This window comes from Dendroctonus ponderosae, unplaced genomic scaffold (assembly GCF_020466585.1).
Source record: "Dendroctonus ponderosae isolate FM_Combo_2020 unplaced genomic scaffold, Dpon_F_20191213v2 Dpon_F_20191213_2, whole genome shotgun sequence".
Lineage (NCBI taxonomy): Eukaryota > Metazoa > Arthropoda > Insecta > Coleoptera > Curculionidae > Dendroctonus > Dendroctonus ponderosae.
The window spans coordinates 10,971,728-10,992,616 of NW_026018165.1; the positions used below are offsets into that span (position 1 = coordinate 10,971,728).

At 33.2% G+C, this 20,889-nt stretch overlaps 6 protein-coding genes across 8 annotated transcripts in view; 3 read left to right on the forward strand and 3 right to left on the reverse strand.

Annotated features, from left to right (window-relative positions):
• Positions 1-5,211, forward strand: part of LOC109536806 — a 56,293-nt gene extending 51,082 nt beyond the window's left edge. For 2 of the 3 annotated variants that reach the window (XM_019903197.2, XM_019903196.2), the window contains one exon: positions 2,306-5,211. In XM_019903197.2, the coding sequence (XP_019758756.2) occupies positions 2,481-4,100 (1,620 nt within the window). In that variant the 5' untranslated portion in view covers positions 2,306-2,480 and the 3' untranslated portion in view covers positions 4,101-5,211. The remainder of the gene's footprint in view (positions 1-2,305) is intronic. The other variant, XM_048664033.1, reaches the window with a different exon arrangement.
• Positions 1-14,642, reverse strand: part of LOC109536805 (general vesicular transport factor p115) — an 84,990-nt gene extending 70,348 nt beyond the window's left edge. Inside the window, exons 1-2 of the mRNA XM_019903195.2 lie at positions 14,452-14,642; positions 5,241-5,287 (exon numbers count right to left, since the gene is read on the reverse strand). Of these exons, the coding sequence (XP_019758754.2) occupies positions 5,241-5,249 (9 nt within the window). The 5' untranslated portion in view covers positions 5,250-5,287; positions 14,452-14,642. The remainder of the gene's footprint in view (positions 1-5,240; positions 5,288-14,451) is intronic.
• The window catches only part of LOC109546301, a 520,465-nt gene that overhangs the window by 130,663 nt on the left and 368,913 nt on the right, over positions 1-20,889 (reverse strand). The gene's annotated exons all lie outside the window — the stretch shown is intronic.
• Positions 13,366-14,407, reverse strand: LOC109536824. The gene is made up of 2 exons (XM_048664044.1): positions 14,229-14,407; positions 13,366-14,168 (listed from the first exon to the last, which is right to left on the reverse strand). Exon 2 carries the CDS (start codon positions 14,142-14,144, stop codon positions 13,368-13,370), a length of 777 nt encoding a protein of 258 aa, XP_048520001.1. The 5' UTR covers positions 14,145-14,168; positions 14,229-14,407; the 3' UTR covers positions 13,366-13,367.
• Positions 14,827-18,243, forward strand: LOC109536823. Its single transcript, XM_019903227.2, has 3 exons — positions 14,827-15,094; positions 15,148-15,285; positions 17,498-18,243. Exons 1-3 carry the CDS (start codon positions 14,893-14,895, stop codon positions 18,136-18,138), a joined length of 981 nt encoding a protein of 326 aa, XP_019758786.1. The 5' UTR covers positions 14,827-14,892; the 3' UTR covers positions 18,139-18,243.
• Positions 19,065-20,572, forward strand: LOC109536825 (rRNA methyltransferase 2, mitochondrial). Its single transcript, XM_019903229.2, has 2 exons — positions 19,065-19,531; positions 20,141-20,572. Exons 1-2 carry the CDS (start codon positions 19,157-19,159, stop codon positions 20,510-20,512), a joined length of 747 nt encoding a protein of 248 aa, XP_019758788.1. The 5' UTR covers positions 19,065-19,156; the 3' UTR covers positions 20,513-20,572.

Here is a 20,889-nt window from a genome sequence, read left to right on the forward strand (position 1 = left end):
CGCGCAGTTACCATATGATTTCTGACCCTCTCGGCAGGGATTATTTTACGTTATAAAGCCTCACAAGCGAAAGTGCTCAAAATACTTTGCTGATACCTACTGATTACTGATGAATTCTTCGTTATCTCGGTTCGATATGGCTTGCATACGATGCTGGTAGCAGGTACCAATGCAACCTCTGGGATTTCGGTATTTCCACAGAGCAAAAAGGCAAATGCCTGTCTTTTGATTACTACCAGATTGCATGAAAAATCAGTAGGCGCTGACCCAGCAGCTTCTAAACCAATCACAGATGCTTGTGAGACAAATAGGCTTTACAAGAAGAAAATATATTGCCACTTCATTCATTCCTTTCAATAAAACCACTCTCTCATCAGTAAAACCAAAGAAAAAAGCATTAAACGCGCTGCACCGCTAGCGAATTTACGAACCACTAGACATCACAAAACACAGCACAGCGTCTTCTGCATTTATTTCCCAACATATAAAAAATGTGGCGCGCTGTGTTGCTGTATCAATATGGTGTCGCTGTGTGAACACCTGAAAATCCACTGTGTTACCTAAGCCTAGTCCTAAGTAATAAATCAATGCAGTTTAAACCGCGCAACATTTTCCTTTCGTTAGATTAACATAGGTTATGGCGCTTTTTATATATTCATAAAAATGTTTTTCATCAACAGACAACAACATTCCAACATTCTGAAGATATATTCACAACTGAACATTCAACTCCAACATTCTGAAGATATATTAGGAACGCTCCGTTTAGACAATAAAAAATGGCAGAAATTTTCTTTTCAAGTGCCTCACCACCACTACAACTTTGTCCAATAGCTAAAGCAATACTCGGTATAATAATCAACTATTCACTACTTACCTCAGCTATTTACAAAGAAAACTCAATTCTTTCCCAATAATGTGCGTTGTTAAATTGTAAAAGGCTACATATTTTTTGCTACATTGATTATACATGTAGCACATGGTGCAAAATGTTGCAAATTGCTGGATGTTCCCAAAAAAAAAAGTTGTACTCTAGTTGCTAGTACATATACTACAAATAGATAGATCAGGATTGTTTACGTAGGTAATCTGCATTTGAAATAATTACCTATAATAGTTGTACATGTGCATAACTGCTAAATTTGATTTAACATATTTGAACAGGATTAAACGTTAGAAAAGATCTTTTATCACAGGAAACTGCTAATACTGTACTCAGTAAATACGTGACTATTTCTCCATATTCCCATTTTAGTTATTGATCTAGTTCAACATAGTAAACTATGCGAGTTCAAGTAGCAACTAGACCACCATCAGTGTAACATAATTCATCAATTATCTGATAAAGCGGGCACTTCAGTACTCTCAAAACCATTTAACACCAATTTATTTTAATTCAGCCCAAATGATTTAGCGTGCTTGTAGAGACAAGCAGTCTCAACAATTTCCATGAAACCATCTGGACAAATCAGGAGTGGACCCGGTTCGATTGCTTTCAGCTTTGAAACTACCACCATCCATCACATAAGTAATCCATTCAGCATTCAGTAATTTAATCAGTAATCGAAATAAAGTGCTTAATAGGTCAAATTTAGTATTAATGAATGCATCTCGCTCTGGAAAATTCAAAACAGATATTGAAATCTATTTGAGTACGGCAGCTGTTTTGGCTTTGAGACTGGGAGAAAAATGCATTTTTCGTTTGCTAATGCAAGTAGCATCCCCAACAAAACGAACATTTACATCATGTTTGCAGTAAATTTCAATTATTTCGTGTGAATTATTCAGCTCCAGGCGTACCGGGCTTTCAGTGCATATGAAAAATGAAGCAGAAATTGTTTCAAATGTTTACTTCAAAAACTTTTTTACTCAAATTACGATAAAACTTTCTCAATCTCAATTTCTCTTCAAAAAATTTAGTTTATAAATCAAGCATAAAACTTCAAGGAAAAAATCGCAATTAAAGTGTTTAGTTTAAAATGATTCAAAAAGTGACCGCCCAACTTTTATAGTTATTGAGTAGGTTTATTCCAATTCATCTCAGCTAACATTTAATCGACTGACTTAATATCAAAGTGCTACATGTATCAGACTAAAAATCAGTTACCTACGAACCTGTCGTGCCATACTTCTCACATCTCACTTATCTACTCGCCATTCATATTCTTAGCGCAACAAACACTGGCGGCTGGCCAATTTTGAAATGGAATCTTACGCCGACTCTCGTCCGAACACAAAAAATCATTGTTTAAATAATAAAATTTACAGTAGCTCGTCAGTATTATTTATTTTTCTTTCTTTTCAGGTTTTCGCTACGCATCAGTCTGGGAAAAAAGGCTCGTCCAGATGTTCCAGACTAACAGTCCACGTTTAGATTCCTGCCGAAGAGCATCGTTTTCCTTGAACAAGTGACCAAACTAACATACAGCCAATACCCCGTCTTGTGCTGAAGATAATGTGACTTTTAATCGTTCCCTGGAATGAAAGTGTTCAACCTCTCAATGATGCTTACAGTACAGTTAAATTATGTGCTTTTAATCTTAAGTTTGTTCGCGACGGTGTGCTCGTTTCCTTCCACCCCGTTGAGCCGCAAGAATCAGGAAATTTCGTGGGAAGCTTGGCTATTGGTGGATGATCAGAACCAAAACCGACAAACCCAAGGAGAGCATATGCCGAAGCATCGCATCACCGCAAAAAGTGTTTTTGTCGCCCCCACCTTTTCACCAAAAGATCTTCCGCCTTGTGCTGAGGGCTACAACTCCGATTCGATGGGGCGTTGCATCAAAATTATTAAGCTCAGGGAAGATAATCAGCTAACGTTTTTGCTGAGCAAACTCAACGCTGAATTTGGATCAGAACTGGATTATGATAGCATACCTGAAGAGCCCAATTCTGCCCCTACCAAGGTGGATATCCCTTTAATTATGGACTTTGGCGATGATTATGGTAGTGAATTTGAAGAAGAACATGACATGGCCATCATTGTCACCCAGACCGCAAAGTCCAGTGATAATAACGGAGAGGACAATAACACTAAATTTGACAAGAGAGACCAAAAACTGCATGTAGATGTGCTGGAGGATGAGCTGAAAAAACTAACTAAAGTTACGACTGAAAAATACCAAGTGAAAACTGAAACTGAGCCAATGAGCACTACTGAAGTCGAAGAATTATCTACCAGTCCATACTCAACTCCTGAAAAAACTACCACGATGGAGGATAACGTGGATAGTACGATCACGCCTACGACCATCATTATGCCCACCGAAGAAACCACTATCGTTGATTCAGATGGTTCCTACAGTCAAACGGAATTTTCCGATACTACTACGGAAATCTCCACTACAACTACAACTAATTCAGAAAGTACATCGGTCCTCCCTATTACAACAGAGGAAAGCGAAACAACTACACTTCCAAGTAGTAGTGGAGCAACTTCAACTACACCAAAAATTACCACATACCACCCGGTGGCTACCACCTATCACCCATATTTCGACCTTGGCCAAGTGGCAAACGCCCGAACGAAAAACTTCGTAAAATTCCCAAGCGAAGAAGTGGTCATGCCTCGCAGTCATCCAAATGGAAACTACATCAGATTCCCCGATTTCGACTCCAAATACCAACAAGAGAGTTTAATCCATCATACCAGAGATGTGGATGACCAAACTGGCAATTTCTTCAACGAAATTGTAACGCCCGAGCCTTCGGAGCAAATCCAAGGAATTCTTCTGCCACCAAAGAGGCACTACAACTTTGACGCTAGGCGCGTAGACGGCGAATTGCCAGCAGATCTGCAACGCCGTTCTAATCCATATGGAAAAGCGCATGTTCTTCCAGATAACGAGGAACAGTATCAATTTCCATTTGCAACTACAGAACAATTTGCAAACAAAAGAGCCAGAGAAAAATATGGCAATACTATGCCACCAAAATGGTCGTCCGAAGATATTCACAAGCCGATCGTCTTAAGGTTTTCTAGAAAGCACTTCAATTTTAACAACAACAAATTTAAAAATTCCGAATTTTACAGGTCTCTTCCCACGGATGACCTTACCTATTTATTTGGCCATAAAAATGGACACACGAGTCATAGGTAATACTTTTTGCATAACTAATATCAGGAATGTTAACGCTGTAGATTTTGTGTATATATATTTAGTGTATTTATTCAAGTAGCTGTTTTGTAGTTTCCTTGGAAAAGACGGTTGTTTTTTAGTGACAGTTTAATAAATGATGGAAATATGATTAGCCAAAATGCGGCAAGAGCTGTACTATTAATTAGCTAAGTATGCCATAATTTGTCGATATAATATCCAAAGCATGCCAATATAACATTACATCTCTTGCAACTACAGCTTTTTAGTCAGATAAAATTCAACCAAACTTTTCCAACGTTCTGTATATAAGGTGTCCATGAAATATTTTGCAACCGTTAGATTATTATTTAAATATGTAAATAGGTGCTGCTATAATTTGCTGGTGAATGATTGCATGCGTTGGATATTGTTTGTTTTATGGCCATCCTGTATATCTGTGTCGATGTTGTGTAAATAAACGTAGAGAAAACTTAGTCAATTAATTGTAGGTAACCTACCGTAACCCAAAAATATATAACCAATACAGTACAAGTTGAAAAAGTCTTAGCTAAGTATTTTTTATATTTTGTAATTTTAGATATTTTTTTGCAATTTGCAACATTTAGTGCAATAGAACATTTTAACTCTAACCATTTCAGTTGTAAGTTGTACAGTAATTTTATTAAAGAATGGTTCAGTATTTTTCGTTGTAGAAAAGTAATTAGAAGCAAAGCACCTATTTCAGTTTTTAGTTTACTTTAGTCGTAGGACTCGTTTTTCGCTGTTTATTTGTTTTTTCGCCACCGAACATGTTTACCAGAATCATTCCGGTTTTATTTTTATTATAAAACAATGGCATATGATTTATTTGCATTAACGTTTAGCAAAGTTACTGTACATATAAGACAAAACTTTTAAAACATCACGTCTAATTCTTAGTATTACGTTTAGTAATTTATTTATTATTTATTATTATTTTATTGTACTACCAGATTGCTGGTCAGATCTATCAATAGTAATTGCAGACCAATTTCGTAGAATGTCGTAATAATCAGTTGCTTATAAACAGATGTGTGTTTTCTTGTTTTTGTTAGAAATATTAAAGTATTATAAACTAATTTTATCAGCCAGACTTATGAATTATTATTTATTATCCCTTACCTGGGCCATTGCAGAATTATCTTGGCTTTTAGTGCGAGGAGCTCAACCTGTAAAGAAAAAAAATCATTTTGATATGCACGGTTTTAAGTTTAATTTATTAAATCACTGAGTTAAGTTTCTTGTTGCAGTTCTTCTGAAGAATGCGGCAGACAAAAACTTTGCCCTATCAAGTTGGGCTTATTTTACTTACAATTAAAAAAATGCTTTAAATGCTGCCACACATTTTAAGTAAAAATAACAAAAAAACGAAAGCAGAAGTCACCACATAATACTACAATACTACAATACTACAGTGCATAATAAATACAAAAAAGGAATAATTTCGATTAAAACAGAGAAATTTCTCGTACAGCTGTTTTATTATTTTTAAGAGCGCATTTTTTTATAGAACAGGAACGACCCTGAAGCTGAAATTTTCAAATGGCTCCTCCATTTTTTGTTTGAACTTTGTAAAAGTAAAATAAAGAGTATTTTTAATACCTATACTTCGCCGATATTAACTTGTTTGCGAGGAAATGGCAGTGAAAGAAAAAATGTGTGGTAAAGATAAAATTATTGCATCAGACCCACATTATATTTAGCAATAAAGAGCAATTATTGCTTACTTCATTAACAGAATCCCAAAGGATTAACAGCCCAGCATGGATTATGCTGGGCCGCATTTATTGTGTTTAGACTAATTTAAAGAGAATAGCTTGTGATTATAATTTTAAGTCGGTAATCAAATTAAGTTTAGATTTATTTACATTTTTAAGATGAATGCATTAAAAATAACATTTTGAATGGAAAATGCTCCTTAATCGAGAAATCGCCCAAACTGAAGTGCATAATGTGGTGGAGCATCACCTTCTGGAACCATAAATTTTGGTAATCCGGAAATGAATTGGAAATAAAAATTTCCAATCTTGAAGCAATTGAATTGAATTGAAGCAAAAGAAAATCTTGAAGCAATTTCTTTAAATTTTATTTATTTGCGCAACCTATTAGGATAATGTAACAAGGTGGGCAATAATTAAGAACATAAAACATTAGATTCTTCAAAAAAACACAGCGTTAGTTTGATATATAAACTCAAGCCAAAATTTTTTTTCGTAGCTAAATTTTTCGATCTTTTGTTTTTCGCATACCGTAGCTATTTTCAAATGTGAAATTTGTTTTTGCTGAATTTGGTCACCTATACATATAACCCAGGTTGTTTCCATTTCTATAAAATATTTAATGAAGTGTTCAGAATAGAATGCCCAGTAATTTGAAAATTTAATTTTAATTGAAGCTTTTTCAAGATAATTCATGTCAGACAAGTGAGAAGTATATTTACAAGATGTTCATGATTTGTAGTAAAGTGTCGTTTCCAAAAAGTTTAACAATTTCTTTAAGTTGTTAAATATTGTCTATTAGAGTTAAAAAAATAACTATTCCTAATGCAACATACTAAATTAATTAGGCATAATATTTTTTGTTTGCTGCTTTAAACGAAACTCTCTTACATTAACATTTAAAACAAACTCAGAATGAGCCAGCATGTACTTTTCGCCTATGGACTGTAGCAAATATCATATAATCAACAAAATGCATGTTTCCAGTAGAGATGAAAAATTGTGGTATAATACAGGGTGTATCTGCCTAATATTAAAATATTTGCACAAGCGTTTTTTGCAAAATATGTCGGCTTACAAATTACCTTCTGTGAAAGGTTATACAAAATTGCAGTTAGAATTAAACAAACAATACTTATATTGATTATTTGCGGATCGGTTGTTAAAAACTGCCCACTGCCATTTTTCAACTTTATAAAGATACTTTACTAAGATGAACAAAAGACCTGTTCTTACTGCACGCATATTTTTGAGTGAAATTTTTGAAAAAATAAAGTAAGAGGTAAGAAATGAGGTACTGTGAGATAAAATATTTCATGCATTCAGATTATTGCCAGTATAATTAAACTAACAAATTAAGCATTAAGTATAGCGCGAATTTCGCTGTACAATGGTTTAATTTAAACCATCACACATAGTGAAATTTCAAATAAAGCACATTTTAAATGGCTCTAAGTATTAGATGGAACTACCCTGTATCACAAAATCCATCGCTGTAATTACGGATACACATCAATGTTGATTCCGAACAGTTAATGATACAGTAATTATTATTTACTGTACAATAAACAATCGTAAGTTGCACGTTTACAGCGATTCAATTGTTTTTATGTGTATTATCCTAAATTGATCATACTAATTGACCAAATTATTCCCTGCTGCTCAATACAAGGAGGATGACTGCGGGAAGGAATAAGAGAAGACCGTATTATGTATTCATTTTAAAAAGATCTAATGTTTAGTAAATACGTATATGATGAACCTGAGAAATGTTAGTGATAATTAGAATGTTAAATCGGATTAACCTTAGGCGGATAAAATGCCACAATCGCTGCTTTAAAGCCCAAAACGTACGTGTTCTCATTAATTTTTTTTATGTGAAAAGACTACCTGAATTGATAAATTCCACTACTTAACACTTGTGTGTTTTTACAAAAGGGCTGGTTCCAAGATATTTAGGTAAGCATGCCATAAAAGGTCTCCAAAGAATGCAAACGAGCGATTCTAAGAAACTCAGGTCATCGATGATACCTGACGACGCAAAGTCTAGCATTTAATGTTCCTTTCCATGCGATTCTCGAAAGCTGAACATTTGGCAAGGGAGTTTCTATCCATATTTGAAATTATTACTCAAACCTTAAAAACCTCAAATATACGTAAATTTTAATTATATTAACACACATATTGCCATTTTTTCTGTTTTACCGAGTCGAGTTATGGCAGCTAATAAATATCAATGCAATATCTATTCGGCGCTACTTGTATATCATGTATTAATCGCGTATTTATATAATTAGGACATATGCTGAGCTTCTTAGAACAAATAGCGTTTTTGAATTGAGCATTTTTTGATACTCTTTTATACATCTTTATTTAAAACTATAAAATCACTTCAAGCGACTTATCAGTCAAACAATAAACTGGGTCTTCGACTGTACGGTAACTAGTCATAATAACTGTAATACCTTTATATACATTTAAATAAAATAAAGGAAATTTTTGTCTGTGATATTGTTTCTTTATTATAATTAGGATTTCATTTAAAAAAAATGCTTTTACCCATCTAATTAAGTATTTACTTTCTTTCGCGTTAAATTACTGAACTTCAAGTTCTAATTGAGCCTATTTTAGAAGTAACGTATTCTTTCGTGTGTTAAGAATATTAGCAGAAAAAGATATAGGTAATCTGGAGTTATTTCACTCACATCATTTAACTCATGCTTCGATCGCTTTCCTATCGATTTTATACTAAAGGTATGATTTCATAAATTATTATCGTTCAATTTTCTTATGGTTTTTCTTAGTTATTTGCGGTGACTGTTTTCCTTCACGCTCTTTGGGGAAGTTGTGCTCTGATGCGCATATCATATACTCCCAATATTAATAAATAAAATATAGCAGCATACATATGTTCCGTACCATCTATAATATCATCAAAACATGTTTCGTGACTGTGTGTCCAAAGTCAAACGATCTTAAAAACCCATATGAAGCACAAAATGATGTCCAAACAACAAAATCTACTCGTCTACCTTGCGTTATAAGACGACCAAACCCAAAACAATAGATACAACCCAACGAAAAGAAAAACTTGCATGATGCAAAATTTTCTTATTTTAAAAAAATGGAGTAACCCTTAAATGTTTACTCAGAATGCTCCATTAAACATAACTTAAGTGTTTCAATAAACATATCACTTGAAACACGTTTTTAACATTTTGAACCTTCTGATTTGATGTAAGTAAATCATACTTATTTTTAATTTAAAATTGCATCAACATGTATATCAAATTTACTCAAAATGTATTTAATCATTAAAATAGAAATTATTACAAAAATCGTTTTTTGTATGCGACCGTTAAACTGACCAGGTTTCCAATTATTTCTTTAGATAATTAGAATGGAAAAATCCTCCATTCCCAACTATAAAAATTACCGTATAAAATTGAGTTAAAACGCTGGCATACTTAAATTAAATCAAATGCTTTAATGTATTTTTATCGGTTGTTTTAAAGCGCAATCACTTTAAATCGGTATTGTATAACTTGATAAAATTGACTCTATAAAAAGCTTTAACCTTTTCTACCACCGCTAAATTATGGCATCAGTAAATAAGTAATTATTCAGAAGGAAGAAGATGCCACTAGATATAAAATGTCGGTAGAAAAGATTCTTCCATTTTTATTTTATTTACGCATTTCCTGGCGCCAAGGTGCTGTAATAAGTATAAAATGCAGTTTTTGCAAGAATTATCGTTAAGTTCTTAAATGAACATATGCAAGCAAAAGTGTATCGATCAAATAAAAATATAGACACAGTCTTGCAGTGAACACAAAAAAATTAAATAAAATTGTATGCAAGATAGAGCCAGCAAAGAACATTATTTTGTTTTCGAGATTTTGTTTCAATTTCATCCACAACGCAACTGCACGTTTCAGTAAAAAAAAATACAAGTTTTTACTAACTTGTTGGAAAAGAAATGTTTAATTTCAAAAAGTCAGTGGCTTATTTTAACCCACAGACTTCATAAATTTTGTTTTGTATAAAGGTTAGTACCAAAACTTGCACTTGAGCACAAATAATGCTCATTCAAGACAGTTTATATGTGGACCATTTGAATTTGGATAAAACAGATTTATTCTGTAGATTTTCTTTAAGTTATTGTTTTAAAGTTATTCCTTTATTTTTTACAATGTTTGATTTAATTTTAGTGCTTAACTTTTTTGAAAACCATTCGCACTAAATGTGTAAAGAACTTATTTATTGTGAAGGAAGCTCTATTTATTATATAAATTTCGCTTATGTTTAGTACGACTTTGTTCAAAGAAAGGTCAGTAAAAGTTTGAAATGTGAACGATTCTAATTGTAATGTACTTTAAGTAACGAAAATAGCAGATGCAAACAGACACATTAGCAAACAAGTAAAGAAAACGTGCAAAAGCTCTCTCACTGCACAATCTACTTTACTAAAGACATATAAACCCATCAGTAATCACGCAGCAAAGAGGTTTAGTACAACATTTCAAAACTAGTTCTATAATAGACTTAGCTCACCACACATAAACAAGAAATGATATCAAAATAATGGCACCAACAATTTGATTGATGTAACTTATAAACAAGAAAAACATACTATAGGCAGCTAAAAAGAAATGACATCAGTTGGTTTGTTTGACAAAGTACCTAATAAATAACAAGGCATTTGCTAGGACTTTCTGTAATAGCACAGAAAATGAAAAAATGCGGTTTTTCTAATCATTATTAGATTGAAAAATTGTGCATTTTTAAACACAGACAGACGGTAATTTTTTTGCCAGTTTAATCCAGAAAAGAGCGTAAGGTGCTCCTATATATCTTCAGTGTACCTTGGCCTGTGGAAGTTATAGTTTTGGTTTAAATGCACGATCTAAATGGTTATATGTTTATATGTATTTTAATTTATTTTTGTTAGGTAATAAGAAAATTTTAAATGGATCAAGTAGACATTGATTTCTTCTAATATACCAATAGGAACAGAAAATACTAATGAAAATATTTCAAGCAAATCAGTAAAAATAAATTTTAGGACGGTTAAAGAAATAATCGAAAAATTGTAATGCTGCTGAAACCGAAAGAGAAAATTAAAGGATTTTCTTTTCGGAAACTTTGTTTACGAACAAATCATTAAATAATCGAATCGTCCACCCCAGGTAGGAGCTTTCAAGTTTTACAATTTAAATTTCTAAAGTCATTTTGCTTAGTGGTTTTTGGCAGTTTTTGTCGCAAATACGGAAACTAAGTGGGTGAAAATATAAGCGAAAGTTAATTTTAACGATTAAGTTGTTGGTAATGTTCCGTCAATGAACGAAATGATGCAGAAAAATGCAAAAAAAATTAACTTTTTTCAACACAAAGTTGTTTGTGTTCCAGTTGTGTATGTTGCAAAATTGACTTTTCTATTAGCCGAGTTCATCCTTGATTTATTTCATTATCATGTTAAATCTCCAGATTAGGACAATTATCTTTAATGTACCTACAAGGTGTCTTGAGAAGCATTCAAGACTAGGCCTGGGTAACTGAGATAATTTTGTTACTTGTTTTTAAATTTATTTTAAGGACCATTTATTAATATTTTTTAAATTTTATCAAAATTCAGAATTTTACAGTTTTAGGCAATTTCCTCTTTGTTCTAAATGTTCAATTTTCTAAAATTTTGCATAAAAATGCGGATAATCTTAAGGTATTTTCCGCGAAAAATTATGAAATGAATTTCGAATCCTTGGTCGCTTTGTAAGTTTTCAAATATCTTTAAACTTTAAATTTGGAATGAAAATTAAATAATTTTATATCAAAAAACGAACAGAATAAGCGAAAGTTTACAGCAGATTATTTGGAAATCTCGGCACCTCCATTCCTCTGAAGACTGTAGAGTTTGGTAAAAAAAAATTGTTTTTTTAGTTAGTAGTGTTTTTTTAGTCAGTAGACTGATTTCTGCTTGATTTACTTTCTACTCAAAAACGCTGGATTCACTTAAAAATACTGACGATCTGGAGGGTTTTTACTCRAAAAATATAAATTCGAGATGATAAATTTATAGCTTTGTGAAAATTTTACAACTTTTTTCAGCGTCGAATTCGGGACAAAAACGAAAATAAATTCCTCCCGTTTACCCCGAAATTGGGTTTTCTCCCAAACTGATCACAAAACTAAAAGTTTTTAATCGATATCGCAGAAACCATTATTTTCTGATGATTTTCTTCTTTTCTGACAATGATGCGGTCTTTTCAGCCAAAAATTACTAAATTAATTTTACTAGAGAATTCGCCTCATTCATGGATTTGCAGAAAACTATAGAAAACCCATTTCAGCTTCGAATTTGGGACGAAAACCAAATAATTTTATTCAGTTTTTTACCGAAAGTAATTAGGATTATCTTGAAAAAACGACCAGAGCAAAAGTTTTCAAAAAATTATTGTAAGTAAAAAGTAATTTGCCGCCCTCATCGCTCTGAAGATTTTTAAAGTTCCTTTAAATTTTCAGGTCATTCCTGTATGAACAAAGTTTCTATTAATCAATTCTTTCTACGCAAAAATCGCATTATTTTTTAGTTTCACTTAAAATACTGACAATCGTCAGATATTTTCTGTGAAAATATATAAGATAAATTTTATTGAAATACTCGCCTCTTTAACCGCTTTGCAAAAATATTTGGAAAACTTTTTGCAGCTTTGAATTGGACAAAACCCTGATAATTATTTCTGGGTCTTTTTCCAGAAAAATTCTGCGAACTGAAAAAGCAGAAATTTATAATCATTTATTTGGCAAACTCTTCGAAACTTGTGTTTCTTCACTTTTAGGTCAATATTTCTAAACAACACTGTCTCCAAACAGAAAAACTGCGTTTTTTCTAACGTTTTACTATAAAATACTGGCAAACTGAATCTTTTATGCAAAAAAATTAAGAGATCGATTTTACAAGAATATTTGTCGACTTTCTTTGGACTCCGTTCGGTTGCTGGAAAAATCTAGATGACTTTTTTTAGTTGTTTGAACAAAGTAGTAAAACGTTACTCAGAAGGAATGTTGATGACCTTTTTTTAGATGTAAAAATTCCAGTCCCGGGTCTAGTAAAGCTTTGATAAATGACTTGTAACTCATTAACCGATTAGTTATAACTCATTAACTCAGAGAGTGGCAACAACTCAAAAGCGCAACTCAACACAGTGTTTCCCAGGCCTATCGAGACAACAATGCTCCGTAAGTTTTTCCAAGTTGATCTTTGCAATTAGACTTTTTCATTACATAAATAAGTGTTTTCACATATCCGAACATGTATCATCTCTAGACATATAGGAAAAACAATTGTTTAAACAAATTGGGTTTTTTTGGCAATGGCAGCACCAACCTTTGTCAAACATTTTAAACACCAGTTTTCTGTCTGCAACTTGATTTCGCATCTCTCGCGATATACCACATATATATAAACTGAAATCTGAAAAGTCTTACAACCCTGTATAGAAACGTATTAAACAACAGGAAATAACCAAGAGTCTCAAGTAATTTGTTTAATTCTCTTACGGCTGCTTTTTTTCGAAACACAAAGCTTTCTCAGCTTGTAAAACTTAACAAAATTTGTCGCTCGAGTCTTCGCTTGAATAAACTTGAACTCAAACTCATCGTCTGGGTAGAAGTAAGTTTTTGGTTCTGCTAAACTTCGGGCATCAAAGCAATTTCTGCTCTGATACTCTTCAACGCATGGAAGCAGCTCTCGTAAAGTTGCGACATCTTGTTTCAATGCTCTGATATGTCGTAATAAATTCAGCTTGAATCCCTTAATATCGAAAAACGCTAAACTAATGAAATGGGTCTGGATAAGTTTGGACTCGGTCAAACTGTACGAGCTTGGGTAGTATTGAGTAGCTTTATCGCTTGAAATGTTTTGACATAATATTTTTCTACCAAATGCTCCATGTAGGAGTAAATCTGAATGCAATGAACATGCATAATTGGTAGAAGTATCAAATGCTTCGTTACGTTCAATTCCGTTCAGAGACACCAAAGAATTATTTTTCACATCTGAATGGCATTGACTTAAACTGGATTTCGATACGGTAATTGTAAACTTAGATAACTTCGCAATTGGTGTAGAAAAATTGTCTTGAGTTTCACTTGAAGTTGTCCTTAAAAAACGGTCTATCGTGGTTGTTAGATAAATCAGGGTGTTTTTCATCTGAATGTGAAATTCCTCGTCATCAGCTTGCCGCTGCAGCGTTCTTATCATAAGCGACTGCAAATTTTCATTTGTGATAATTATGTTGTCCATTACCATGTTTTCTTTAGAGTTCTCGCTTTCCTTAAACGGAATATTTATTTCGTCAATTATTTAGAATGTTAGTAATGAATGGGTAATTACCTAATCCATAAATTCATCTCAAAACAATTAATTATTTACGCCTAGTCATTAAGTGCGTATAATATAATCATGTTTCAAAATTTTCTGAATAAAAGTGCATTTATTTCAATTGCGTTTTCAAAAGCTTGGAAAATACAAGTTTAAAAACAAATATATTGATTGTTTTACCTAACACATCGAAGTAAATACAAAATAGGTATACATAAACTTGAATAATACGCACATGATGGGCACAAAAACAACTGCAAATATTGGAATTCCAAGCATTTCTTAGTTTTTTCTTGATTTTCTTTCCCAATTCATTCATTTGGAGCAACAAACATTCAACGATTTGGACACAAACGTCTTAATTTGAGATTCAAAATTTTTTAAAACTAAAGAGTTATTTTGAAGTGCTTCAAAACTGACAAATAAGGAAAAGAGCGCTTGTTTTTTACAAGAGAAAGCATAAGGTCCAACACTTTTGTGCACAATTTTGCTAATATTGTCGAGAAAAGTACTACAAATTCTCGATTGCAAATGCTACAGGTCTTAATAATGAAGAATATTCGTTGCAAATAATGCTAAAAACAGCGCTTTAACAAACTTTAATACTTTTTTGGGAGATACTTTAATTACCTGATGCCATTGACAAGTTTGTCAATTTAACATCTGCATCTTTGCAATGCCAAAGAAATCGAAAAAAGGCAAAACTTCGACGGAAACAACACAGAAAGGCGTTGAAGGCAGTGCCTCGTATGCAGAATTAATTCTCTTGGACCCCAATTTCCATCAAAGTACCTCAAAATTCGAGTTCAGCAATGGAGACACGTACCAAGGAGAATATTGTGCGCATGCAAGTGGTTTGGTTTGGAGACAAGGGCACGGTAATAAGATTTATCTGTTTCAAATTTCACACACACAATTTCCCTAATTACAGGAACTTATACAACGAAAGATGGGCAAATATATACAGGCAAGTGGGATGGTGATAAGTTAGTTGAGAATGAGGATGTGGAAATAGTATATCCAGGTGGAGTCAAATACTATGGGTCTTTGTTGAAAAATCAGTACACAGGTATGCAAGTGTGTTTTCCTTCAAAAGAATATAAAATAATGTTTTAAGTGTCTCAAGAAAATATTTACACTAAAGTCTTTAGCATAAATAATTTATATTTGAAAGCAGAAATGCTCTAGTTCTCAAAATGATAAGATTGGATGGCTTTTTCAGGTAAAAATACCTGATAAAACAAGAAGATTGTCATGGATTAATGCTGTAGTCAATTTCATTGAAATTTTATTTTATTTTAACTATACTTGTAAAGGTTCAGATGGAAAACAGTAGCCAGTAAAACAAAAATTATTCATTGGTCGGGAACGTTAAGGAAATACATAGTAATACTAAAAAATAAATCCATATAAATACATTTAATTAAATAAATATACTAAGGAAAAATTGCTGAAGGCCCAACAAAGAATGAGAATAAGCAATTCGGAACTAATATGATCGTGCCTTGATGCTGCAAAGTAAAGCACACATAGAAAAAAACAAACCTCAAAAGTTATCATTAAATATTACATGTACCAGTCTTGGTATTTCTAGAAAATAGCTTTCTAGTTTGAAGAATGGGAAATTTGCAGAAAAATTAAACTTGAAAAATATTACTCGCAAACGTAACTTAATACTATCAAAACAAAAACACCACAGTTTACCAAAAAACTCATTTTTTATTTCTATGTAATTAATATAACCAATTAAAAACTGTATAGTTCAAATCATTCTTGTAACGCGCCGTCATTGCCTGGCACCAGTTGTGACGTCAAGTAGCTAGTCGGTCGTGGCGGCTACAATGCGGAACATGTAAACATGTAACCTCAATCTTGATATTGTCGTTAAAACGTTTCTATAGTGTATTATGAGAAAAAGAAAATCTTTCAAAATAACTGACGCAGGGTTTGTGAAACGATAATCTGACATTTTACCACTAGTGGATATGTTTATGGTGACATCTTACATTAAAAACACCGAAAGTTTTAATCTTGCTAAAGTTCGCGGTGTTAAAGCTAACAAGTAGATTTATTGACAAAATAGTCTATAGTTTTACTTACATAAATCGATAAAATGATAGATGCGGGTTTTAATGGCTCTAATTTGCTAAATTCAAACAGTAGTCTTCTCAGAAATATTCTTGTAAGCTCTTCCGCATGCCTTTAACCATTTTAAACTTCGCCTTTTATCTTGTGGTATACGAATAAACAGCTTATCTGGCGTTTTCAAAGTTGTACTAGGACGCAGTGGCACTATACAGCATTTGTAATATTGTTTTTGTGTTGCTTCCATTATTAATAAAGCACAGCACGAATTCTGAACAGTCAAACACCCAGACAATTAAACGACAAGCCGTATTCCCGTATTGCCTTCCGATCGAACGAATTAGCGCTATGACGTCACGACCAATCCCGCGCGCTTACTGTCCTTTCAAATGAATAGCCTGCGGTCACACCTTTAATTGCTTATTGCAAACTAAATATTGCGACTTGAATGCTGATATTTGGTATGCGCGATTTCTATAGATAGGCAAATATATTAAAGAAATAAAAAAAATGTTCCAATTCTTCATGGTGATTCAAAATTGGCGTAATTCCTCTGGGGCTGTACAGAAAAATTAAGTAAAAAATTAATTTTTATTAAAAACTGATATTTGCAAAAACCTAGATCAGAAGGAAGGCAAGATTGTTTTTCAAGCTAATCTGGCTCATTAACATTTCGTAAATACCTGTTGCTTCCTAATTATCAGTGAAATAAAGTGAAAATAACGACAATAAAACAGATTAGAAATACATACTTTGCTGGCAGTGCTTCCAACCTTTTTGGGACAAATGTCAACAAAAACCTGCTGAAAAGGGTTATTGATCAATGATCTATTTACAATTAAGTTGTTAAATCACAATATTCACTGCACTTTATTCACTGCACTCTTCGCCGCATTCTGGGCTCACATTTTGAGCTGCTTCTCGTATTCGGTTAATTATCTCCTGCTCAATTTGTACCGTAAAAGTTGTATTTGTATTGTTGTTGAGCCCCTGAAACCCGTAAAAGGAATGACGCCAACTTTGAATCACCCTTGTTTGATCTTGTTCAAAATGGAAATAATTATATAACAATTGCAAGCGTCGATAGAAAAAAATACTCAGATTCTAAACAAAAGTCGTAAAATCTATTTGTTTAAAAAATATAAGTCATTGGAAACTGTTCTGGATAATTACCAGTAATTGAGTTAAAATTCTAGGTCCTGGAGTTTATCATCTGGAGGATAACGTGTCTTTGATTTGTAACTTTGCGGACAACATCCCGACCGGAGAAGTCACATTAATTGATCCCAATGGAAACGCTTGGCATGGATTTGCAGAAAAGGACGACAGTCTACTGATAAAAGAACACCCGTTTTATCGCAACATAAGCAAAGATTTGGGAAAGGCGCTTCCAAAGCAGACTCACATCAGTAAAATGAGCATACAAGCGTCGAAAAAGTCCGACGTAGAATCAAAGACTAGTCTTAAGTATCGCGACCTGCGATCGCTGGAAAAAGAAATCTTTGCAAAATCCAAAAAAACTCCTTCCGGCGTTGATAGTTCTGATTGGTACCAGGATTATGTTACCTATTGCGATACTTATGGGGGTATTATCCACAAAGTGAAAACGATTGGGGAAAGTACTCTAACCAGCGAAGAGTATGACTGGTATGCAAAGTACAAAGAGTTCGAAAAAAAATATTTGCATCTATTAAAAGCTCACAAAATCGGGAAGAAAAACAGCAAACCGTTGGTGGACAACAAGTTCTTTGAATTAATTCATTCTCAGGAATACAAAGCAATGAACAAACCAATTCCAGTGTTTTACGCAAATGCTGAAGAAGACGGCGAATGTTGAGCGGGTCTTATATCTACAGGCTACCCATTATTGCACCAATTAGCACAAATGCACGTGTTTTTGCGTGCAAATATAGATATTGCGGAATTATATTTATAAAATTAATTTCTTAGTTTTATTTATCTTGAAGAACGAAATGTAAATATTGAGCTACTGATCTATTTGTAAATCATAACTAAGCAAATATTTGAAAATGTTCGAAGAATCAAGAAGGACATGCACTAAGAGACATATTTGTTACATATTGAAAGAGTTGAGGGATAATGTTCACCAGATACTCTATTTATTTGGAAAATTCTAGAGCTAATGCCGCGTTCAGACCAAACGCAACAGTGCCTCACGTTAGTTCTGGATGCGGCAAAATATCAACTCGCTTAGGCGACAGTTACACAGCAATTAATCTTGCGCGAATAATAATTAGCACGAACAAGTAAATACGTAAGTATACCTAAATAAATACGCGGTGTTCACAATATAAGGGTTGCTTTTAAAAATAGCCGCAGTTATTGCATGCAGTTCAAACAGATTTATTTTCGGCGTGCGAAGACAGATTCAAAAATAAATAAGTATAGAACTTTTCAGGTGCATATAATACTACTAGTATTCCGAGTATTATCCCCTTACCCTAATCGATTTAATTTTAACTTGCGCTTTTGATATTAAAGAAGCAACAGGTATTCACGTAATGTTAATGAGACAGATGACCTTAACAAACATTGTTGCCGACCTTCTGATGTAGTTTTATGCAAATATCTCAGTTTGTTATACGAATTATTATTTTTTAACTATTTTTCCCATACCCCCTAAACACCCCCAGAGGAATGGCGCCTGTTTTGAATCACCATGTAAAAATTTCTTGGAAAAAGCTAGACAACTTTGGGATCATTACCTAAAAGAGCTGGCAAACGCATTTACAGGCAAGAAGAAGAAATATAAAATATAATTCCTAACCTCACAAGAATTTCAATAACAAGCAAAGTTTACATGAAGTTTACTGAGTTAGAAAATTTTCTATACAATGAAGAACATTTGTCGTTTATGTACTTATCAGTGCCGAAATTTTAGTTTATCCAATTTCCATTGCAAGAAAGTTCAACCCTCTAACAAAACGAAGAAGAGTAGCTCTCATGAATGGCTTTCCAGACAACTATCGGATCCTTTTGTCGAACAAGCAAAGAAATTCAATTATAGATGTAGAAGTGCATTTAAACTTATAGAAATAGATGATAAATTTAAGATTTTGCAGCCGGGATTCTCTGTAATTGATTGTGGAGCTGCACCAGGCTCTTGGACCCAAGTTGCTGTTAAAAGAGTTAATGCAGACTTTTCTAACAAATTGACGCCTCAAGGAACAGTGGTGGCTATAGATCAGCAACTGATTTATCCTATCGAGGTAAGACTATACTTAGGATCAACTACCAGTAATAAATCTGCTGCTTTCTGTAGTTCGCAGGCAGATGATTGTTTAAAGAATTGTCAAAAGATGGCATTCAATTTGTTTGTTAATATAAGAGTGAAAACAATGTCCAGCTGCAATATAAAAAAAACAAAAAAATACATACAATCTTGTCTTTACAAGTTCGTGCTCATGAAGTAGATAATGTAAAATTAAGAAACAAATCAATCCCGTTTATTTTTTATGTACCCCCGTAGCGAATTTAGCGGGTGATAAATGAACGAGAAATTAGAGTTTATCTATCGAGAATTTTAGCTGTATAATAACGCTGACAAATATTACAACTTGAATTAATTTAGGACAAATCTTGTATGTCGCAAGAGTAGTTTAGCTATCGCATTTTGTGTGTTCCTCTGCGCATACGAAGAGTTTATAAGTTTGCTGTGTTCGTCGACCACGGAAAATCCTCACCTGCCATTTAAGTCTTCTTAGACATGATAATTCAATTTGTTCTCTGCACTTTTTGCTGCTCACATCTAGTATGAATGAATATTGAAATAAAAATGTCTGAAATCAAATAAGATATACTTAATAACTTATTTTTAGGGAGCTACAATATTTGGAAATCAAGACTTTACTGATCCAAAGGTACAAGAAAAACTGCTGGAATTTTTGGGAGACCGAAAAGCGAATGCAGTAATATCTGATATGGCTCCAAGCGCAACTGGGATTAAAAGCTTGGATGATGAAAATATCGTAAAACTGAGTTACGCGGCGGTGAAGTTCGCTCTAATTGTATCAAATGTTGGAGCTTCCGTATTAGTGAAATTATGGCAATGTAAAGAAGGAAATTCACTTAAAGAGGACATTGAGAAATTTTACAGCAAAGTAAAATTTATTAAACCGTTGTCGAGTCGCTCGGATTCCGCCGAAATTTTTATTTTAGGACAGGACTTTAAAGGACTGAAATCCAGTTGATTTAATTAATGATAGTTGTAAATTATTGTGATTGATAGATAATATACATATACTTTTTAATTTTGTTGCTATGTCATATGTTATAGCGTAGAACCGACATAATAAGTGTCAGCGTAAATAAAATTTTCGTTTTTTTTTAATAGATTCTTAACCAAATTTACTACTACCAAAATATTTGTATTTTGTGGTTTTTAGATCGAGGAATCTTAGTTTCCTATTACTTGGCTTGTTCCTAGAGGGTGCTAGGCGACAATAGTCGGAAGCCAAAACATCAAAGCTTTTTTGGATATTCAAATATCGCTATTCTGTTGGGAACATCTCGTTCTCCGATTTTTCTTAAACAAAAAATATGATTTTGTCCCTCATCGATTTCGAGA

Bases quoted from the DNA above. Each gene is read 5' to 3' on its own strand.
- LOC109536823 (XM_019903227.2), top strand. From the start codon at position 14,893: ATGCCAAAGAAATCGAAAAAAGGCAAAACTTCGACGGAAACAACACAG. The intron at 15,095-15,147 runs GTAATAAGATTT...CCCTAATTACAG, and splicing joins GGTTTGGAGACAAGGGCACG to GAACTTATACAACGAAAGAT. The intron at 15,286-17,497 runs GTATGCAAGTGT...TTAAAATTCTAG, and splicing joins GTTGAAAAATCAGTACACAG to GTCCTGGAGTTTATCATCTG.
- LOC109536824 (XM_048664044.1), bottom strand. From the start codon at position 14,144: ATGGTAATGGACAACATAATTATCACAAATGAAAATTTGCAGTCGCTT.
- LOC109536825 (XM_019903229.2), top strand. From the start codon at position 19,157: ATGAAGAACATTTGTCGTTTATGTACTTATCAGTGCCGAAATTTTAGT. The intron at 19,532-20,140 runs GTAAGACTATAC...ACTTATTTTTAG, and splicing joins AACTGATTTATCCTATCGAG to GGAGCTACAATATTTGGAAA.